Source organism: Pleurodeles waltl, chromosome 6, assembly GCF_031143425.1.
Source record: "Pleurodeles waltl isolate 20211129_DDA chromosome 6, aPleWal1.hap1.20221129, whole genome shotgun sequence".
Classification (NCBI taxonomy): domain Eukaryota; kingdom Metazoa; phylum Chordata; class Amphibia; order Caudata; family Salamandridae; genus Pleurodeles; species Pleurodeles waltl.
The window spans coordinates 862,437,756-862,461,540 of NC_090445.1; the positions used below are offsets into that span (position 1 = coordinate 862,437,756).

General features: G+C 45.6%; 1 protein-coding gene across 1 annotated transcript in view; it reads right to left on the bottom strand.

Moving 5' to 3' along the window:
• RRP12 (ribosomal RNA processing 12 homolog) overlaps window positions 1–18,967 on the bottom strand; it is a 682,638-nt gene extending 663,671 nt beyond the window's left edge. The window contains exon 1 of the mRNA XM_069239610.1: window positions 18,742–18,967. Coding sequence (XP_069095711.1) covers window positions 18,742–18,880 — 139 coding nt within the window. The 5' untranslated portion in view covers window positions 18,881–18,967. The remainder of the gene's footprint in view (window positions 1–18,741) is intronic.
• Between the last annotated feature and the right edge of the window lie 4,818 nt (window positions 18,968–23,785).

Sequence of the window (23,785 nt, forward strand, 5' to 3'; positions counted from 1 at the left end):
TTGGAGCAGGTCCGCTGTCCTCGGGAGTTTCTTGTCTTTTCGAAGCAGGGGCAGTCCTCAGAGGATGTCGAGGTCGCTGGTCCCTTTGGAAGGCGTCGCTGGAGCAGGATCTTTGGAAGGCAGGAGACAGGCCGGTGAGTTTCTGGAGCCAAGGCAGTTGTCGTCTTCTGGTCTTCCTCTGCAGGGGTTTTTTCAGCTAGGCAGTCCTTCTTGTAGTTGCAGGAATCTCATTTTCTAGGGTTCAGGGTAGCCCTTAAATACTAAATTTAAGGGCGTGTTTAGGTCTGGGGGGTTAGTAGCCAATGGCTACTAGCCCTGAGGGTGGGTACACCCTCTTTGTGCCTCCTCCCAAGGGGAGGGGGTCACAATCCTAACCCTATTGGGGGAATCCTCCATCTGCAAGATGGAGGATTTCTAAAAGTTAGAGTCACTTCAGCTCAGGACACCTTAGGGGCTGTCCTGACTGGCCAGTGACTCCTCCTTGTTGCTTTCTTTGTTCCCTCCAGCCTTGCCGCCAAAAGTGGGGGCCGTGGCCGGAGGGGGCGGGCAACTCCACTAAGCTGGAGTGCCCTGCTGGGCTGTGACAAAGGGGTGAGCCTTTGAGGCTCACCGCCAGGTGTCACAGCTCCTGCCTGGGGGAGGTGTTAGCATCTCCACCCAGTGCAGGCTTTGTTACTGGCCTCAGAGTGACAAAGGCACTCTCCCCATGGGGCCAGCAACATGTCTCTGGTGTGGCAGGCTGCTGGAACTAGTCAGCCTACACAGACAGTCGGTTAAGTTTCAGGGGGCACCTCTAAGGTGCCCTCTGGGGTGTATTTTGCATTAAAATGTACACTGGCATCAGTGTGCATTTATTGTGCTGAGAAGTTTGATACCAAACTTCCCAGTTTTCAGTGTAGCCATTATGGTGCTGTGGAGTTCGTGTTTGACAGACTCCCAGACCATATACTCTTATGGCGACCCTGCACTTACAATGTCTAAGGTTTTGTTTAGACACTGTAGGGGTACCATGCTCATGCACTGGTACCCTCACCTATGGTATAGTGCACCCTGCCTTAGGGCTGTAAGGCCTGCTAGAGGGGTGTCTTACCTATACTGCATAGGCAGTGAGAGGCTGGCATGGCACCCTGAGGGGAGTGCCATGTCGACTTACTCGTTTTGTCCTCACTAGCACACACAAGCTGGCAAGCAGTGTGTCTGTGCTGAGTGAGAGGTCTCCAGGGTGGCATAAGACATGCTGCAGCCCTTAGAGACCTTCCTTGGCATCAGGGCCCTTAGTACTAGAAGTACCAGTTACAAGGGACTTATCTGGATGCCAGGGTCTGTCAATTGTGGACACAAAAGTACAGGTTAGGGAAAGAACACTGGTGCTGGGGCCTGGTTAGCAGGCCTCAGCACACTTTCAATTGTAAACATAGCATCAGCAAAGGCAAAAAGTCAGGGGGCAACCATGCCAAGGAGGCATTTCCTTACACAACCCCCCCCCAAACGAAAGAGGATGAGACTAACCTTTCCCAAGAGAGTCTTCATTTTCTAAGTGGAAGAACCTGGAAAGGCCATCTGCATTGGCATGGGCAGTCCCAGGTCTGTGTTCCACTATAAAGTCCATTCCCTGTAGGGAGATGGACCACCTCAACAGTTTAGGATTTTCACCTTTCATTTGCATCAGCCATTTGAGAGGTCTGTGGTCAGTTTGAACTAGGAAGTGAGTCCCAAAGAGGTATGGTCTCAGCTTCTTCAGGGACCAAACCACAGCAAAGGCCTCCCTCTCAATGGCACTCCAACGCTGCTCCCTGGGGAGTAACCTCCTGCTAATTAAAGCAACAGGCTGGTCAAGGCCATCATCATTTGTTTGGGACAAAACTGCCCCTATCCCATGTTCAGAGGCATCAGTCTGCACAATGAACTGCTTAGAATAATCTGGAGCTTTTAGAACTGGTGCTGAGCACATTGCTTGTTTCAGGGTGTCAAAGGCCTGTTGGCATTCCACAGTCCAGTTCACTTTCTTGGGCATTTTCTTGGAGGTGAGTTCAGTGAGGGCTGTCACAATGGATCCATATCCCTTCACAAACCTCCTGTAATACCCAGTCAAGCCAAGGAATGCCCTGACTTGAGTCTGGGTTTTTGGAGCTACCCAGTCCAGAATAGTCTGGATCTTGGGTTGGAGTGGCTGAACTTGGCCTCCACCTACAAGGTGGCCCAAGTAAACCACAGTTCCCTGCCCTATCTGGCATTTGGATGCCTTGATAGAGAGGCCTGCAGATTGCAGAGCCTTCAAAACCTTCTTCAGGTGGACCAGGTGATCCTGCCAGGTGGAGCTAAAGACAGCAATATCATCTAGATAAGCTGTGCTAAAGGACTCCAAGCCAGCAAGGACTTGATTCACCAACCTTTGGAAGGTGGCAGGGGCATTCTTTAAACCAAAGGGCATAACAGTAAACTGATAATGCCCATCAGGTGTGGAGAATGCTGTTTTCTCTTTTGCTCCAGGTGCCATTTTTATTTGCCAGTACCCTGCTGTCAAGTCAAAGGTACTTAAGAATTTGGCAGCACCTAATTTATCTATGAGCTCGTCAGCTCTTGGAATTGGATGAGCATCTGTCTTGGTGACAGAATTGAGCCCTCTGTAGTCCACACAAAACCTCATCTCTTTCTTTCCATCTTTGGTGTGAGGTTTGGGGACTAAGACCACTGGGCTAGCCCAGGGGCTGTCAGAGCGCTCAATTACTCCCAATTCCAGCATCTTGTGGACTTCCACCTTGATGCTTTCCTTAACATGGTCAGACTGTCTAAAGATTTTGTTCTTGACAGGCATGCTGTCTCCTGTGTCCACATCATGGGTACACAGGTGTGTCTGACCAGGGGTTAAGGAGAAGAGTTCAGGAAACTGTTGTAGGACTCTCCTACAATCAGCTTGCTGTTGGTCAGAGAGGGTGTCTGAGTAGATCACTCCATCTACTGAGCCATCTTTTGGGTCTGATGACAGAAGATCAGGGAGAGGTTCACTCTCTGCCTCCTGATCCTCATCTGTTACCATCAACAGATTTACATCAGCCCTGTCATGGAAGAGCTTAAGGCGGTTCACATGGATCACCCTCTTGGGGCTCCTGCTTGTGCCCAGGTCCACCAGGTAGGTGACCTGACTCTTCCTTTCTAGCACTGGGTAAGGGCCACTCCATTTGTCCTGGAGTGCCCTGGGAGCCACAGGCTCCAGAACCCAGACTTTCTGCCCTGGTTGGAACTCAACCAGTGCAGCCTTTTGGTCATACCAAAACTTCTGGAGCTGTTGGCTGGCCTCAAGGTTTTTGGTTGCCTTTTCCATGTACTCTGCCATTCTAGAGCGAAGGCCAAGTACATAGTCCACTATGTCTTGTTTAGGCTCATGAAGAGGTCTCTCCCAGCCTTCTTTAACAAGAGCAAGTGGTCCCCTTACAGGATGACCAAACAGAAGTTCAAAGGGTGAGAATCCTACTCCCTTCTGTGGCACCTCCCTGTAAGCGAAAAGCAGACATGGCAGGAGGACATCCCATCTCCTTTTGAGTTTTTCTGGGAGCCCCATGATCATGCCCTTTAATGTCTTGTTGAATCTCTCAACTAAGCCATTAGTTTGTGGATGGTAAGGTGTAGTGAATTTATAAGTCACTCCACACTCATTCCACATATGTTTTAGGTATGCTGACATGAAGTTGGTACCTCTGTCAGACACCACCTCCTTAGGGAAACCCACTCTGGTAAAGATACCAATGAGGGCCTTGGCTACTGCAGGGGCAGTAGTCGACCTAAGGGGAATAGCTTCAGGATACCTGGTAGCATGATCCACTACTACCAGGATATACATATTTCCTGAGGCTGTGGGAGGTTCTAGTGGACCAACTATGTCCACACCCACTCTTTCAAAGGGGACCCCCACCACTGGAAGTGGAATGAGGGGGGCCTTTGGGTGTCCACCTGTCTTACCACTGGCTTGACAGGTGGGGCAGGAGAGGCAAAACTCCTTAACCATGTTGGACATATTGGGCCAGTAGAAGTGGTTGACTAGCCTCTCCCACGTCTTGGTTTGTCCCAAATGTCCAGCAAGGGGAATGTCATGGGCCAATGTTAGGATGAACTCTCTGAACAGCTGAGGCACTACCACTCTCCTAGTGGCACCAGGTTTGGGGTCTCTGGCCTCAGTGTACAGGAGTCCATCTTCCCAATAGACCCTATGTGTTCCATTTTTCTTGCCCTTGGACTCTTCAGCAGCTTGCTGCCTAAGGCCTTCAAGAGAGGGACAGGTTTCTTGTCCCTTACACAGCTCCTCCCTTGAGGGTCCCCCTGGGCCTAAGAGCTCAACCTGATAAGGTTCAAGCTCCAAAGGCTCAGTTCCCTCAGAGGGCAGAACTTCTTCCTGAGAAGAGAGGTTCCCTTTCTTTTGCTGTGTTGCAGTTGGTTTCCCAACTGACTTTCCTGTTCTCTTGGTAGGCTGGGCCATTCTTCCAGACTCCAGCTCTACTTGTTCACCCTGTGCCTTGCATTGTGCTCTTGTTTTCACACACACCAGTTCAGGGATACCCAGCATTGCTGCATGGGTTTTTAGTTCTACCTCAGCCCATGCTGAGGACTCCAGGTCATTTCCAAGCAGACAGTCCACTGGGATATTTGAGGAGACCACCACCTGTTTCAGGCCATTGACCCCTCCCCATTCTAAAGTAACCATTGCCATGGGATGTACTTTTCTCTGATTGTCAGCGTTGGTGACTGTGTAAGTTTTTCCAGTCAGGTATTGGCCAGGGGAAACCAGTTTCTCTGTCACCATGGTGACACTGGCACCTGTATCCCTCAGGCCCTCTATTCTAGTCCCATTAATTAAGAGTTGCTGTCTGTATTTTTGCATGTTAGGCGGCCAGACAGCTAGTGTGGCTAAATCCACCCCACCCTCAGAAACTAGAGTAGCTTCAATGTGGACCCTGATTTGCTCTGGGCACACTGTTGATCCCACTTGGAGACTAGCCATACCAGTGTTACCTGGATGGGAGTTTGGAGTGGAACCTTTCTTGGGACAGGCCTTGTCTCCAGTTTGGTGTCCATGCTGTTTACAGCTATGACACCAGGCCTTTTTGGGATCAAAGTTTTTACCCTTGTACCCATTGTTTTGTGAAGAGGCTCTGGGCCCACCCTCCTGTGCAGGTTTTTGGGGGCCTGTAGAAGACTCTTTACTATTTTTAGTTTTGGCTGTCTCATCACCCTTCCCCTGGGGAGTCTTTGTGACCCCTTTCTTTTGGTCACCCCCTGTTGAAGTCTTGGACACCCTTGTCTTGACCCAATGGTCCGCCTTCTTTCCCAATTCTTGGGGAGAAATTGGTCCTAGGTCTACCAGATGCTGATGCAGTTTATCATTGAAACAATTACTCAATAGGTGTTCTTTCACAAATAAATTGTACAGCCCATCATAATTACTTACACCACTGCCTTGAATCCAACCATCTAGTGTTTTCACTGAGTAGTCTACAAAGTCAACCCAGGTCTGGCTCGAGGATTTTTGATCCCCCCTGAATCTAATCCTATACTCCTCAGTGGAGAATCCAAAGCCCTCAATCAGGGTACCCTTCATGAGGTCATAAGATTCTGCATCTTGTCCAGAGAGTGTGAGGAGTCTATCCCTACACTTTCCTGTGAACATTTCCCAAAGGAGAGCACCCCAGTGAGATCTGTTCACTTTTCTGGTTACACAAGCCCTCTCAAAAGCTGTGAACCATTTGGTGATGTCATCACCATCTTCATATTTAGTTACAATCCCTTTAGGGATTTTCAACATGTCAGGAGAATCTCTGACCCTATTTATGTTGCTGCCACCATTGATGGGTCCTAGGCCCATCTCTTGTCTTTCCCTCTCTATGGCTAGGATCTGTCTTTCCAAAGCCAATCTTTTGGCCATCCTGGCTAACTGGATGTCCTCTTCACTGGGGTTATCCTCAGTGATTTCAGAGGTGTTGGTCTCTCCTGTGAGGGAACCAGCATCTCTGACTATTATTTTTGGAGTCAGGGTTTGAGGGACCCTGTTCTCCCTAGATAGGATTGGTAGGGGGGAATTTTCCTCCAAGTCACTATCTTCTTCCTCTGAGTTGCCACCCTCAGAGGGGTTGGCCTTTTCAAACTCTGCCAAAAGCTCCTGGAGCTGTATTTTGGTAGGTTTGGGGCCCATTGTTATTTTCTTTATTTTACAGAGTGACCTTAGCTCCCTCATCTTAAGATGGAGGTAAGGTGTGGTGTCGAGTTCCACCACAGTCACATCTGTGCTAGACATTTTGCTTCTAAAAGTTGGAATACTTTTTAAGAATCTACAACTGGTTCTAGAATCTAATTCAAACTTTTACAAACTTTTAAACTCTAAAAGAAATGCTAAACAGGATCTAACACAAGGCCCTAGCAGGTCTTTTAAGAATTTAGAAAACTTTTCAAATTGCAAAAATCAATTTCTAATGACAATTTTGGAATTTGTCGTGTGATCAGGTATTGGCTGAGTAGTCCAGCAAATGCAAAGTCTTGTACCCCACCGCTGATCCACCAATGTAGGAAGTTGGCTCTGTATGTGCTATTTCAAAGTAAGGAATAGCATGCACAGAGTCCAAGGGTTCCCCTTAGAGGTAAAATAGTGGTAAAAAGAGATAATACTAATGCTCTATTTTGTGGTAGTGTGGTCGAGCAGTAGGCTTATCCAAGGAGTAGTGTTAAGCACTTGTTGTACATACACAGACAATAAATGAGGTACACACACTCAGAGACAAATCCAGCCAATAGGTTTTTGTATAGAAAAATATCTTTTCTTAGTTTATTTTAAGAACCACAGGTTCAAATTCTACATGTAATATCTCATTTGAAAGGTATTGCAGGTAAGTACTTTAGGAACTTTAAATCATAAAAATTGCATGTATACTTTTCAAGTTATTGACAAATAGCTGTTTTAAAAGTGGACACTTAGTGCAATTTTCACAGTTCCTGGGGGAGGTTAGTTTTACCAGGTAAGTAAGACACTTACAGGGTTCAGTTCTTGGTCCAAGGTAGCCCACCGTTGGGGGTTCAGAGCAACCCCAAAGTCACCACACCAGCAGCTCAGGGCCGGTCAGGTGCAGAGTTCAAAGTGGTGCCCAAAACACATAGGCTAGAATAGAGAGAAGGGGGTGCCCCGGTTCCGGTCTGCTTGCAGGTAAGTACCCGCGTCTTCGGAGGGCAGACCAGGGGGGTTTTGTAGGGCACCGGGGGGGACACAAGCCCACACAGAAATTTCACCCTCAGCAGCGCGGGGGCGGCCGGGTGCAGTGTAGAAACAGGCGTTGGGTTCGCAATGTTAGTCTATGAGAGATCTCGGGATCTCTTCAGCGCTGCAGGCAGGCAAGGGGGGGGCTCCTCGGGGAAACCTCCACTTGGGCAAGGGAGAGGGACTCCTGGGGGTCACTTCTCCAGTGAAAGTCCGGTCCTTCAGGTCCTGGGGGCTGCGGGTGCAGGGTCTCTCCCAGGCGTCGGGACTTTGAATTCAAAGAGTCGCGGTCAGGGGAAGCCTCGGGATTCCCTCTGCAGGCGGCGCTGTGGGGGCTCAGGGGGGACAGGTTTTGGTACTCACAGTATCAGAGTAGTCCGGGGGTCCCTCCTGAGGTGTTGGATCTCCACCAGCCGAGTCGGGGTCGCCGGGTGCAGTGTTGCAAGTCTCACGCTTCTTGCGGGGAGCTTGCAGGGTTCTTTCAAGGCTGCTGGAAACAAAGTTGCAGCCTTTCTTGGAGCAGGTCCGCTGTCCTCGGGAGTTTCTTGTCTTTTCGAAGCAGGGGCAGTCCTCAGAGGATGTCGAGGTCGCTGGTCCCTTTGGAAGGCGTCGCTGGAGCAGGATCTTTGGAAGGCAGGAGACAGGCCGGTGAGTTTCTGGAGCCAAGGCAGTTGTCGTCTTCTGGTCTTCCTCTGCAGGGGTTTTTTCAGCTAGGCAGTCCTTCTTCTTGTAGTTGCAGGAATCTCATTTTCTAGGGTTCAGGGTAGCCCTTAAATACTAAATTTAAGGGCGTGTTTAGGTCTGGGGGGTTAGTAGCCAATGGCTACTAGCCCTGAGGGTGGGTACACCCTCTTTGTGCCTCCTCCCAAGGGGAGGGGATCACAATCCTAACCCTATTGGGGGAATCCTCCATCTGCAAGATGGAGGATTTCTAAAAGTTAGAGTCACTTCAGCTCAGGACACCTTAGGGGCTGTCCTGACTGGCCAGTGACTCCTCCTTGTTGCTTTCTTTGTTCCCTCCAGCCTTGCCGCCAAAAGTGGGGGCCGTGGCCGGAGGGGGCGGGCAACTCCACTAAGCTGGAGTGCCCTGCTGGGCTGTGACAAAGGGGTGAGCCTTTGAGGCTCACCGCCAGGTGTCACAGCTCCTGCCTGGGGGAGGTGTTAGCATCTCCACCCAGTGCAGGCTTTGTTACTGGCCTCAGAGTGACAAAGGCACTCTCCCCATGGGGCCAGCAACATGTCTCTGGTGTGGCAGGCTGCTGGAACTAGTCAGCCTACACAGACAGTCGGTTAAGTTTCAGGGGGCACCTCTAAGGTGCCCTCTGGGGTGTATTTTGCAATAAAATGTACACTGGCATCAGTGTGCATTTATTGTGCTGAGAAGTTTGATACCAAACTTCCCAGTTTTCAGTGTAGCCATTATGGTGCTGTGGAGTTCGTGTTTGACAGACTCCCAGACCATATACTCTTATGGCTACCCTGCACTTACAATGTCTAAGGTTTTGTTTAGACACTGTAGGGGTACCATGCTCATGCACTGGTACCCTCACCTATGGTATAGTGCACCCTGCCTTAGGGCTGTAAGGCCTGCTAGAGGGGTGTCTTACCTATACTGCATAGGCAGTGAGAGGCTGGCATGGCACCCTGAGGGGAGTGCCATGTCGACTTACTCGTTTTGTCCTCACTAGCACACACAAGCTGGCAAGCAGTGTGTCTGTGCTGAGTGAGAGGTCTCCAGGGTGGCATAAGACATGCTGCAGCCCTTAGAGACCTTCCTTGGCATCAGGGCCCTTGGTACTAGAAGTACCAGTTACAAGGGACTTATCTGGATGCCAGGGACTGTCAATTGTGGACACAAAAGTACAGGTTAGGGAAAGAACACTGGTGCTGGGGCCTGGTTAGCAGGCCTCAGCACACTTTCAATTGTAAACATAGCATCAGCAAAGGCAAAAAGTCAGGGGGCAACCATGCCAAGGAGGCATTTCCTTACACCCCCCATGTGGGTCTTCGTGAGATTACCCCAAGGCTAATAAACAAACCTGCATGATAAGGACTTCAGGTTAAAACCTCATAATATTTAATGAAAGATATCGTCACTACAGAAAAAATATAGTAATTAACCCCCTTCGCTGCCACGCCTTTTCCCCCTTAGGTGCCAGGCCTTGTTTTGGCTATTTGGGGCAGTTCGTGCTTAGGCCCTCATAACTTTTTGCCACATAGGCTACCCACGCCAAATTTGCATCCTTTTCTTCTAACATCCTAGGGGTACCCAGAGTTTGTGGGTTCCCCTGGGAGAGGCCAAGATATTAGCCAAAGTACAGCAAAAACTTAGGGTTTAAAAAAAATAACAATTACAAAAGGGGAAAAATGGCTGCAGAAGAAGGCTTGTGTTTTTGTTCCCTGAAAACGGCATCAACGGTGGGTTTGCAGTGCTAAAATCACCATCTTCCAGAACAGGCAGACTTGAATCAGAAAACCATATTTTTCAATACATACTCCATTTTTACTATTTTTTGTGGTTTTAGCCTCCTTCCAGTTATTGAAAGAAATGGGTGTGAAACCAATGCTGGATCCCGGAAAGCTAAACATTTCTGAAAAGTAGACAAAAGTCTGAATTCACTAAGCGGTCATTTGTGTACATCCTACAAGGTTTTCCTACAGAAAATAACAGCTGAAATTTAAAAAATATTGAAATTGAGGTAAAAAAAAAGCCATTTTTCTCCATGTTTTAATCTGTAACTTTTTCCTGCGATGTCATATTTTCAAACGTAATATCCCATTACGTCTGCTAGACTCTTCTGGTTGTGTGGATATATTGGACATGTAGGTTTATCAAGAACCCTAGGTACCCAATGCCAATAAAGGAGCTGCACCTTGGAATGGGGTTTCACTGTATACTGGGTTATAAAGCACCTCATTTGGTGAAATATGAAGAGTCAAAAATAGGTATGAAGGAAATCTTTGTATTTCCAAAATGGGCACAAGATAAGGTATTGAGAAGCAGTTGTTATTTGCACATCTCTGAATTTCAAGGTGCCCATAATAGCATGTGAACTACAGGGCATTTTTTCAAATAGACGTCTTTTTTACACACCATCTTACATTTGGAAGGAACAAATGTAGAGAAAGACATGGGACAATAACACTTGTTCTTCTTTTCTGTGTTGCTCCAAGTCACCCGATAAAATGGTATCTCACTTGCGTAGGTAGGCCTAATGCCCGCGACAGGAAATGCTCCAAAACACAACCTGGACACATCACATTTTCCCAAAGAAAACAGACCTGTTTTTTTGCAAAGTGCCTATCTGTGGATTTTGGCTTCTAGCTCAGCTGCTACCTAGGGAAACCTACCAAACCTGTGCATTTTTTTAAACTAGACACCTAGGGGACTCCAGGATGGGGAGACTTGGGGGCTCTTGCCAGGTTCTGTTACCCAGAAACCTCTGCAAACCTCAAAACTTGGCCCAAAAAAAAAATACGTAACACTTTTACCTCACGTTTTGGTGATAGAAAGTTCTGGAATCTGAGAGGAGCCACAAATTTCCTTCCACCCAGCATTCCCCCAAGTCTTCCGATACAAATGGTACCTCACTTGTGTGGGTAGGCCTAGTGCCCGCGAAAGGAAATGTTTCAAAACACTTTGTGGACACGTTAAAATTATCAAATACAAAACTACCTCTTTTTGTTGGAGGGGGTGGGGGAGGGAGGTGCATCTGCATTTTTGGTCCTGGGCTCAGCAGCCATATAGGGAAACCTACCAAACCCAAACATTTCTGAAAACTAGACACCCGAGGGAGTCCAGAGAGGTGTGGCTTGCTGGATCCCCCAGTACTTTCTTACCCAGAATCCTCAAATTTAGCTTGAAAAAAAGAAGGAAAAAAATAAAAAATATATCCATATATATAAAAAATTTCCATATTTATTTGTGGGATCATCGCACCGGCGCAAATTTCCTACAACCCAACTTTCCCCTCAGTCTCTGAGGAAAAAAATTATACCTCACTTCTGTAGGGGGGCCAAGTGCCTCTGACAGGGAAGAGCCAAAAACATGTCAAAAATGAGGGGGAACTAAACCTGGTCCAAAAGGGCAGTTTGGGGAAAAAAACATTTTTAGGCTGACAAGTGGGGCAAATTTTTTTATCAGTATAGATGTGACAGTGCTGGGTGGTAGGAATTTTGTAGATTCCTGAAGGTTCCATCACAAAAATGTGGGAAAAATGTGTGATTTCAAGCAAAGTTGGAGGTTTGTAGGGCATTGTGGGTAAGAAAATGGTGCAGGGTGCATGTAAAGCACACCACCCTGTACTCACCCAGATGTTTAGTTTTCAGATGTGTCTAGGTCTCGTAGATTTTTCTAGATGGCAGCATCCCAAAGTCCAAAAAGTGCAGCCCCCACCATTCCAAGTGGAACCATTTTGAGAGTTAGACAAGCTCTCATGGCCCAAATGTACAACCAAAACAATCAAATGTCCTTTTACTTGCCCTTAAGATAAGATCTTTTAGTGGGCGGGGAAGAGCTGAAAGTCTGTTAACCCCTTCAGTTGGGGAGGGGGCATAACCATGCCCATACTGGTTGGCAGCCACCACCCCACTATTTTTTTTTTTATTCCCTGGAATCTAATAGTATTTCTGACCCCCCACCCCCTTGGATGAGTGGACCGGGGGTAATTGCCCCATCTGCCCACCAGTGGGCAGAACAACTTTGACCCCATTTATTTGGGGTGAGGGTATGGCCCTACCCCCACCCTCTTTTTAAAAAATAAATCTTCCCAGGTCTGTAGTGGGCTTTCTGACGTTCCCCCCCCCTTACAGATATAGGCCGATCTGCCCTCAAGGGGGGCAGAAATGGCAACAGTAATGAGCCCCCATGGGGAGCAACAATTTGGCCCAAGGGGCTGCCCCCCACCCAAACAAAATAAACACACATGTGCACACACATACCAATCCCTGGTGCCTAACTGGTTTCTGCCTCCCCCACCCCCCCCCCCCCTTCATAGAAACAGGCTGATCTGCCCCCAAGGGGGGCAGAAATGGCCTAAAATAAAGTTGCCCCCCAGGGGAGCAACCCTTGCCTAAGGGGTCGCTCCCCATCTGTGAAAAATAAAAAAAATCCCTGGTGCCTAGTGGTTTCTGGATATTGACAGACAAAAAGCGGTGGTCTCATAAAATAATCGTACACTAATATTCTGCAAATGTGAATAGTTGTCAAAGCAAGCTGACTAAACCCTAGTCATGCTAACTGAACCACATTTATTAATAAGCATTATTTGTACCTACTAAAAACTACAATCCCAGGACTCTTTGGTAGTTTCAAATGATGACCAAGGTACAGCAGGAGTAAGTCGGAGAGAAGACTTTATTGGCCACAATTATCAACTGCTCACATATCAACTGAATCTACTAGATCCCTCTCCCCCCCAAGTCTCTCCCAGAACTCAACATTCCACATTTCACGGATGAACGCTCCACCACAGAGAATGTGGAATGCAGAATAGATGAGATCACCACAGCATCTCCCTTCTCTATATACATTGAGACATTAAATTATTAAAACAACAACTTTTCCTTAACATTGAATATAAAACATAATTTATTCAAGTTTAATTTGTTTTTATAACAATCAATTGTGAAAACATAGATGATACACAAAACCTCCCAATGCACGAGAGTCTATGCATCTCGATATCTAGCACGTTTCCTATCAACTCTTTTGCTTTTGAGTCTCACTTGCTCCATATTGTTTACATTTAAGCTTTTTACACTTTTTAGTTCTTGTTGTCAGATAGCGTTTGCCTTTCTTACTCCTTCATCGGAATGAATGGCTTTGGCTCTAGTGTCACTTTCATACTTTTCCTAGACCTTCACTATTCTGCTTCTATTCCACCATTTGTGACCTTTAATGTGCATAGCATTTCTAGAAATAGCACTAACCTTTTCGGGGTTTCTGAACTTGGACAGACCTTTAGTAATGTGTGGGATCTTTTACACATCACCAATCACCTATTTTAATTTCTGTTCTCTCTTTCTTGACTTTGTTTTGCATCATAGTCTTCTTTCATTTTATGTTGAAACTCTTGGAAACAAGGTCTTATGATCTCATCTGGTTTTAATTGAGCTCCTCTCAACCATGCTGGACACAACATAGAAGCTGCAATACAAACTCTCATCACTTCAAATGGACTCACGCCAGTAACGGCATTGGGACTCGAATTATGTAACCACAATATGTTTTTAACTGCTTCACACACCTCTATTTTGTTTTGAATTGCCCATTGTATGCACTCTACTAATGTGTAATTAATTATATTGTGTGATTAATTTTCTGAACTAAACCATTTCCCTGTGGATGGTATAAAGCCACTCGCTTGTGTCGAATAGCATACTTTGCCAAAAAAAATTTAATTTCTTTAGAAATAAATTGTACCAAATTGACTGATAAAATTTCCTTAGGGATTCCTTCCCTCATAAATAGCTTCTACAAACATTTTACAACTGCACCTGTGTTAGGTTTCTCAACAAATTCTACCTCCCACCATTGGCTATAATAGTCCACCAATACTAAAGCAAATCTAGATCTCCTTGCTAAGGTGCTGCCCAAACAAACAAAAAAAAAAAAACACAATGTCTAATTTAGTCCAAGGTCCTGCAGGTAAAATACTTGGTGACCGTGGTGTTGATTAAGTTTCATTCACGTTGTCACTATTGGCACATATCACATATTTCTTCACACACTACACTATTGTGAGGTCCATAACAGGCCACCAGCAACTCTCTCATTTTGCTTTTAGTAATTGTTTTGCCCAGTTGCCCTTGACGACCATTGGCAATTATTTTGTCTCTCCGACTTCTAGGGGGAACAAATGTATCACTGTTCATAAATAAACATGCCATTGTTCTCTCGTGACAATTCATCCGTAAACTTAGCGTAAGCCTGCAAATTTGTCTGCAGAGATCACTTTGTAGGCCAGCCTCCCATTACATATGTTTTTGTGTGTGCAATATCTTTGTCTTGTATCTTTTCTGTGTTCCATTCTACCTCTGTAAAAGTCCTGCCATCACACACATCCACAGCATTCTTCTTCCTCGTCATCCCAAAACTAATTTTTGTCACTTGTTTCAATTGGGGAACAGGACAAAAATTCAGCCCTAATGTTTTTTTTACCTCCAGGTATGTATCCCGTTTTGGAATCATATTGTAATAATTTTGAACACAATCTACCGATTCTTGAAGTGTGGTCTTTGATACCGTCACCGCTGAGAATGCTTACCAAAGGTGTGTGATCAGTTTTGAGCATGAACTTTCTCCCCCATATGTAGCTCTAAAAACATTCCATAGCCAAACAAGCCAGTAATTCCTTTTCTGTAACAGAAAACACTTTGACGTTATCTTTCAAAGAACGTGAAGCAAACCCTAAAGTCTATTTATTGCTATTTCTGTCTTCTTGGGATAAAGTTGCACCTCAACCATCGTTGCTGGCGTCCACTGTGATGGCACACTGTTTAACAGGATCAAATCGTGCCAATACTCCAGCTCTTAATAAATCATTTTTAAGTGACCTGGATTCTTCTTGGGAGCTGTATAAACTCCCTCCTTCTATTAAGTCTTGATCTCTCTAACATATCTTTGAAATTCCTGTTTTGTCAATGTGCAAATGAAGGTCTCTGCAATTGCTCAATATTCGCTAGATCAGTGTTCAAAATATGCCACTTTGAAGTTATAATCTGGCGTACTTTCTTGTTCATCATAGAGTGCTTAATAACACACACTGGTTTAGATTCACTCTCTCTCTGATCATTTTTAAGCAGATGGTCCCTATCATAATATCTGGCTCACTTGTAAGAGTCCCTAATGAATCTATTTGGATAGCCCCTCCTCAAATTTCTCCTGTATTATTGTTGCCTTTTCATCAAAATCACTTAAATTACTGCTATTGCGCCTCAAACTGAGAAACTGTCTGAAGGGCATCCCCTGTTTCTGACTACGGAGGTGAACACTTTTAAAATAGAGTAAGGTGTTACGTGCCGAAGGCTTCACATACAAGTCTACCTCCAGTCTTCCCATATTATAACTAATCCATATATCTAAAAACTCCACTTGCAGGTAATTCACATTGGCTGTAAATTTCAGATTACTATCAAATAAACTGAGCCGTTCTAAGAACTCTTTACGAGTGTCTACCTCTCCTTCCCAAAAGAAGATGATATCTATGAAACGGGTCCAATGGAGGATCGATTCATAGAATGGGGTCAGTTCGTAATTAATGAATTTATTGGATGATAACAGTCACAAAACAATTGACACTGAGAAAATGTATGGATATAGAGTGAATCAGTGACAGCTGGATAACAAAATTACTGGAGGTCAATAATGACAAATTAATGGACACTGAGAATTCTCATGTTGGAATTGAATCAGATATTACCTGAAGAATTAATAGGTGTATTATTGGAATGATTTATGGAACAATTAGAAAATAATCCCTAACTTAATAGTTTGATTTCTTTTTTGGTGGAATTTTTTGGAAGTGTTTTAGATCACTAAGCAATTGAGTTTGTAAGTTTGTTGGTGGAGTGATATTGAATGAATGCAGTATAAAAAAGAATGAGGAAGGGGCATGAGCCTGGAATGTGACAGTATGAGCATAGTGTGGGAGCAGTGGATGGTTTGTTATAAATTAAGGTATAGTGTTGGAGTTGTTTAATGAATAAGAGTTTTGTAATATTTGATAATATTGTGTAATAAAATATAAGGCAACATTTTTGTCAACTACTGAGCCTCGTTTAGTCATATGATTAAGTCTATATTAAAATTGGGAGGCTGGATGCAGATGGAGGTGGGGTCCTTTTTTTTATTGTGTATATTCCCTACCCCGTGGCCTTTATGAATCAGGGAGTCCCCTTTTCATGTGCTGATAACTAATGGAGATAACCATAGTGATGACTATGGGTTCAATGACTCAATGTTCTACCATTCATTTGAGGATCCCTTCCAACTCCTCACGAACACTAAATGGTACATTTCTCAATTTATGTTTTACCAGTGTGGCACAATTCTCTACTTTGATTTTGTGTTTAAAACATGTGATCCTACCCAAGTTACCAAGAAACACTTTTTTGAATATTTCAGTCCAGATATTTCTGGGCTGTTTGTCATCAGGAAAATCCTGACCATCAGATGTCACATTGATGACTACTGAAACTTGAAATTTTCCTTCCTGGTCTCAATGTCATCCCGAAAAGACCCTGGTGATACCGCCCAAGTATATTCAAACCCTTTTTAGCAATATAGACCTTGCCAACAATAACTTTGGCCTTATATTCCATGTGACCTTCAAAGTATCCGATGAGATCATTCCCTCCCCCCCCCAATCATATGACACAGAATTCCTGTTAGGAGGTAATAACTTCTTTACCCTCCATGTTTCTAGAAATAATTCTGTAATTATGGTCATCCTTGTACCTGAATCTATTAATAGATGTAATACTTTCCCATCAACCTCAATGTCTTCATATGGATCAATACAATCAGATTAACCTCCTTGGACCATTAGTATTACATCCTTCTTGACATTTAGTTCATCACCTGAACTTTCGTTTAACCCTTGGTCATCAATCACGTTTATGGACTGTGCCCAAAGTCTTGCTGCCGTGCGTGCTATGTGCTGATCTCTATAGAAAATAGAGGTTGATCTTGATAACCTGTTGCATCACAGACAGTTGAGGGCGTGGAAAATCTACTGTGGACGTGAGGGCAGCTGGTCAGACAACCACAGCAAGTGGTTGGTAGACAGTGCGGGAAGCTTTAGAGTTAGTTGCGCACAGCAGGTTGACCATATGTAGAGTACGGCTGTGAGATACGGGTGTGGATATCCACAAGTAAGGAGTGCACGTTATGACAGTTACTCACTCAAAACGTGCGATGTAAATAGGCACGAAAAGAATAACTCATATTTGCACGTACAATCTCTGAACAAAATATTTGCTAAGCACAATGTAATTAAAATACAACTGGCCTAGTAACCCATCAGCAGGTCGCTTGCTTCCTCATATGCAACAGATAAGTCAGGCCATCAGGCTAAGTGGTGAATTACAGTGAGTTCTTGACTGTGGCCTGTTCATCACCAATTTTGTGGCAGTTTCAAATGATGACAGATATTCAGAAGAAGTTGGAGAGAAGACTTTATTGGCCACACTCGTTGACCGCTCAATTATCAACTGACACAACTAGAACCCACCAAGTCTCTCCCAGAACTCTACATTCTACTGATGACAGCTCCACCACATAGAATGTGTAATAAATTAGGTCACCACAGACTTCTTGCCTAGTATGAAGAATTGCACAAAAGGGTACCAAGTAATCAGTCATATGAAATCCTGCCTCTTGTCACTATGTGTTGCACACAGGGACCAAATCCGTGACCACTTGATTGTCCAGTTTTTCCAAACTCCATGTACCGAAGGAGACTGCACTTTAGCCATCTTGTGCGGTCATCACGAAGTGTGAATGTGATTGCACATGCTGCATGTTAATGTTTGTATTCCTGTCTTTTTATGTGCAGTGCTACTTCTCAGCCTACCTCTTAGTTTTGCTGCAAAGTCCTGTGAAGGCGGCAGATTGGTGTTCTCTACAATACGCCCGGTGATCAGTCTCTATGAAAACACTGCCACTTGTTTCCCTTTAAATCTCTGTTGGCATGCATAAAAACAGCACAGTGCTTGCTAGGAAACCGTATTACCAAATGAGATTTACTGATACTAAATGAGGAGATACCATAGTGATTCACAGGTGCACAACGCCAGGGACTTGTTAAAATTGCCAATGCATACCTCTTAAAAGAACTGTAATGTTATCGTAGAGTGATATGGGGTAGATATGCATGCGTGTGAAATTTGAACGGCAAACTACATGAAATGCACGACAAATGGTTCACAATATGCACAACCGGGTGATATTTCCGCATAACAAATGCACGAGAGGCATGACAGACTGATTACAACACCCAAAAGAAAGGGTTTCGAATGCTTGACAAATTGCCATGTCAGTGCTTCCAAACCAGTTAACTGCGTGATATCGCACCATGACAAAGTGCCAAAAATGCACGACAGCTGCCATAAAGTGGTTATAATGCAAATGATAACTGTGTGACAGATAAAGACACTAATTCGGTATGCATGGTGAAAGTTCTACGATCGCAATCCGCCATCAAACTGCTTGGCGCCTCATGAGGGTAAGCACTATATAAATACCAATATCATACCACATTATTTTGAGACTGGACGCCTCGGGCTAGAAGTGACATGAAGTATCCTCTCTGATCGCGTCCTAAATGCCATCGATAGCTTCTACTGTCAGTACCAACATGTGCCTACACCAGATTCAGCTGTATTCGCAACTGCGTGTCGAACAGCAGCGAAATTCAGCATCTGCTTCCACTTTCAGGGCCAGTTAAGGCAATCTGTTGACACAACAATCTTCCCAAGACCACTAAGTGTTTTCATTCTCCTACCTGTAGGACGGCTGAAAAAACGGCTCCGCGCAGCCTCACGGTGCTGTCGGACGACCGGGTTAGAGTCGCTGCTATGACCCTTTTTCCAGCGCTTCAGCTTGCCAGCAGTCCCAGAGCGCAGCTTCCCGGTCTTCCCCATGATGTCTACCGGCTGCAGAGTACAGAGCAAGCGGGGAAAGAAGAGGGTGCAGGGTAACACACGTGCATGCAAACACTAAAGGCCATGGACATAAAAGAAGGACCAGCACTGCAATACTTGCCGCAGCCCATGATATAGCCATGAAATGGCAGCCATTTTAAAACGTCAATATTGGTTGTTCAGTTGAACACCTTGGCTACGAAAAACAAAAATGTCTAAGGTACATAAATTACAACCTAAAAAACAGCTTTGAAATGTTAGTATATCTTTAAACGTAGCAGCATAAACCTCAGATTTCACTTTAAATAAATATTCTATGCTCATACCAATATTTTGAACCTATTTGCTATCTCTGAATGATTCGTAATTACTTTGATGCAGACATCAAAGCGCTTAAATATAGGTTTTCTAATTTCTCTGGCTAGTTTTCCTGGATACCACGATGCATACTCTGAAATCCAATATGGCCACTATATTTCAGGAAGAAAGCCTTAGTCTGAGTTACCATGTGTAGTCTTTCTTTTTTCTCTTTGATATGATTGGTCAATGCGATTGGCCAAAAGTAGACACAATCCAGGCCATATGTAGCATTAAAGAGTTGTAAAGAAGAAGTGGAGTGGGATCTTAGCACTTCAATTGTGCCGGCGTCAGACGCCATCTTGCAGTACAAAAAGCATTTTAGGAATGCTTCACTTTGCGAGACAGAATGAATTTGTAGTTGGAAATGGTTCCTGTCTGTGTTGCTACCGTTTGTAACCGTGGGCCCGAGATTTGCCTGCATGTTCATAAAGCACTTGTGTTTCTAGTTCATACACACATTACATTTCTAGGTTTTCGGTGTTATTTTGTGTGACATTTTAATGCAATATGTGTGACACTTCGATAATTTATTAGTAGCAGATAAGATCAGCCCTGAAAAGTGTTGCGCATCTAGCATTAGAATGACGCATTTCTGGTGATTTTCCCACATTATTGCATTGCCTGAGGTAGTCACGCAAGTCTCGAGGCAGGGGAAAACCTTCTTGTTCCAGTTTCTCACTTTGCTAAGTAAGCTCCAAGTAGTGTTTATCAAAGGCCACAAGGTGGCGCTGGTGTACAACAGGAGGTATAGGATTCTCAATATGTTACGATATTTATATGGTTCTCTCGTCTTCATTGCTTGATTTTGCTTGCGAGAAAGTGTCACTCATATTCGTTAAAATATCACTCATAATTACACGGAAATTATGAAAATGTCACACACAGCAATTTGCAACCTTGCCAGCTATGTAGCCCACGTGGTCGGTTAAGTCTAAGCCAGGGAAAAATATTAGGAAAAAACCTTAACATTCAGTGTTTTCCCTTCTGTACTATATTTCTAAAAACAGCAATCATGTAAAGAAATCTTTTAAAAAAGGGTAAGTGATGGTGCTGTAGCGTCGCAGCCCAGTGACATAACTGGGGCCCGAACGTTACTATCCTGAGTGTGCCCACGAGGAGATGCCATAGACTATTCTCCATGTTTCACAGCCCCAGTGGGATACACATTGATCAGGTGTAAAAAGTTAATAAAGGTGTGTCTGGTAGGCGCAGTTGGGCAGTAACAAAGGGGAGCCCATCTATCCAACACAAGTTCAACCACCTGAAAATGTGTCCATGCATTTGTTGACGCGCCAGCAGTGCTGACTGCCTAAAGAACATAGAGATCAAGCTGCACATTGACAAAACAGTCCAACCTGTGGCCCTTTGGCACTGCCGCACAGCCTTCAACATGAGGCCACAAGTGGAAAGGGAACTCAACAAATTGGAAGCCGCTAGCTTCATAGAGAGGGAAACAGGACCCACGTCATGGGTGTCGCCGATTGTGGTCGCCCCGAAGCCCAGTCAGCCCGGTGAGGTACGCATCTGTGTTGACATGAGGGTGCCCAACGCAGCCATCAAGAGGGAACGGCACTCACTCCCACCATTAACGACCTGATTGGTGAACTAAGTGGAGCCCTTTGGTTCTCCAAACTAGATCTTTGATCTGGACACCAACTAGTGCCAGCTAAAGAATCAATGTACATGCCCACATTCTCGACGCACGTGGGGCTCAGACGTTACAGCTGGCTGAACTTTGGGCTATCCAGTGCTGCAGAAGTCTCCCAAACATCATTCACAAACTCCTTGCTGATCTCCTTGGCATTGTGAACATCAGCAATTACATCTTTGTTCTTGCCCGTAATGTGCCGGAACACCACACCCGCTTGAGAAGGGTTCTCCAACGAATACAGGAATCAGGCCTCACGTTACACCGCAGCAAGTGTGAATTCCTGAAGGAGAAGCTAAACTTCTTTGGGCATATATTTTCTGCAGCCGGTGTTGCCCTGGACCCTGCCAAAGTCCAAGACATCAAAGATGCACCCCCTCCCACGACAGTGACAGAAATCTGCAGATTCTTGGGGATGGTCAAGTACTGCAACAGTTTTATCAAGGGCCTTACTCAGCTGACTCAACCCCTGAGAGACCTCACCAAAACAACCATGCCCTGGACATGGGGGCCACAGCAAGAAGCTGACTTTCAAGCCACGAAAGATGCTCTGTCTGCGGACACCACCCTCAGGTACTTTTATCCACACAAAGATACTGCCATAGCCATCGACGCTGGCCCAAAAGGACTAGGGGCGGTGCTGCTCTAGCGCTATGGATAAGAAGAGTGGACTCCAGTTGCCTACGCAAGCATGTCCCTCACTCCAACTGAGCAGCAGTTTTCTCAGATCGAGAAGGAGGCAATCATGATCCACTGGGGGTGCAAGCACTTTTTATCTGTATTTATATGGGAACCCATTCACAGTTGTGACAGATCACAAGCCTCTGATCCCCCTTTTTAGAGGGACTGCATCGAAGCCGCCCCAGTGGATCGAGAAGTGGATGCTCAAATTGCAGAAGTAAACTTGCCGGGTCATGTACCGCCCAGGGTCTCACAACCCAGCAGACTACCTCTCTAGATATCCCAGGGAAGCTACAGAAGGGGAGGAAGAGGAAGCCAACTCGATGGAGGAATATGTGAGGTGCGTTGACAAGCGGTCCAGGCCCCTCCCCATCTCTACTGACACCCTTCGCCAGGCACGGTGGATGACGACTGCTTGCAGAAAACGTTAAGTGCTGTACGTAACAACCAGTGGCATGTCATCAAGAAGCAAAGGTTGCAGCTTGAACCCAATGTGAGGCACATCATGGAGTGCTTGTATAACATCCAAGATGAGTTAACTGCCGACCCAGATGGATGTCTAATCCGTGGGCATCGTCTGGTCATCCCGTCTAGCCGCACTGACTAAGCTGTCAAATTAGCCCATGCCGGGCACCAAGGCATGGCGAAGACTAAAAGCCATCTGAGAACCAAAGTGTGGTTCCCATTGATGGATGAGGAAGTAGAATCACTCATCAGGAAATGGGAGTGGTGCCAAGCTGCTGGGAGTCCCAGCCTTCCCGCCCCCGTGGAGACTGAAAAGAAATGTAGACAGCCGTGGGAGTTGACTAGTTAAGACTTCAGAAGTCTCCCAGATGGCCAACACATGTTGGTACTTATTGACGACTACTCCAAATATCCAGAAGTGGAAGTTCTACAGTTGTTGACCACCTGTGAAGACATTCCCAAGTTGGAAAGAATTATAGCTACATACGGCCTCATGAAGGAGAAGAAAATGAACAATGAACCCCCATTCCAGAGCCAAGAGCTGGCCTCCTATTTAGCATCAATGGGGATCTTTCACAAGAAAATACCACAAGAAAATAACCCCCAGCTGGCCTCAGGACAACAGGGAGCTTGAAAGATTCATGAGGAACCAAACAAGGTCATCTGGATAGCAACTGCCTGCCACCAACTTCCAGAGCTAGCCATCTATTCTTTTCTCCGGAGCTATCAACTCACGCTCCATGCCACCACTGGGTGTGCCCCAGGACATTTGTCAACGGGGCGAGTAGTAAAAGACTCCATCCTGCATCACTCGACTTGGCCGCTGAGCCCTATTGATGAGGACGAGACCTATGAGAAGTGCAAATCTACAAATTACAGGGCTAGCCTGAGACAAAGAGCAAAGAACTCAGATCTCCAAGTAGGCGATTTAGTTCTCATGAAGGAACATCCACTGGGAAGTAAGTTCCGGTTGCCTTTTGACCATCATCCCTCGACCATCGTGCAAAGACAAGGCACTTTTGTTGTGGCCCGATGTGACGAGGAGGAAGTCGCAAGAAACATATCAGTTTTCAAAAGGTAGCACTGTGCTGGTGACTCGTCAGCTGAAACGACTGATGAAGCATCCCCGAGAGCCTGTCCTGTTCTGCAGATATCCATGGGGCTCCTCCCAGTCCGACTGATGCCTCTTGTCAAAAGAGATACAGTGGCACCTCTGCACGATCCTCCTCTAGGAGGGCAGCTCGTCGTGCCTCTGCAACCGCCTTTGCATAGTGCCACCCGCACAAGGTATACCCTACAACAAAATCCCACCCTGTCCACCCAGCTGAAGGACTATGTAGCCTGATATCACCATACCATACCGTTGACCCTGGTGGATCAGCACTGTCATACCATATGTGCTGATATGGTTGTCAGAGTTCATTGGTTTAGTTTAAATTTAAGGAGGAATGTAGCGTCGGGCCCCAGACGCTACTATCCCGAGTGTGCCCACAAAGGGATTTTTATAGAATATTCTCCATGTTCCTCAGCCCCAGTGGGACACTCCGTGATCAGGTGTCAAAAGTTAATAAAGGTGTTTCTGGTAGGTGGTTGGGCAGTAACATAGAAGAACCCGTCTATCCAGCACAAGTTCAACCACCTGAAAATATGTATGTGCATTTGTTGACGTGCCTGCAGTGCTGCACGTATGCTAAGTGATGCATACCCTCCCCCGCGACACTACAGGCACATTAGGCCAGAGCTTCATGACT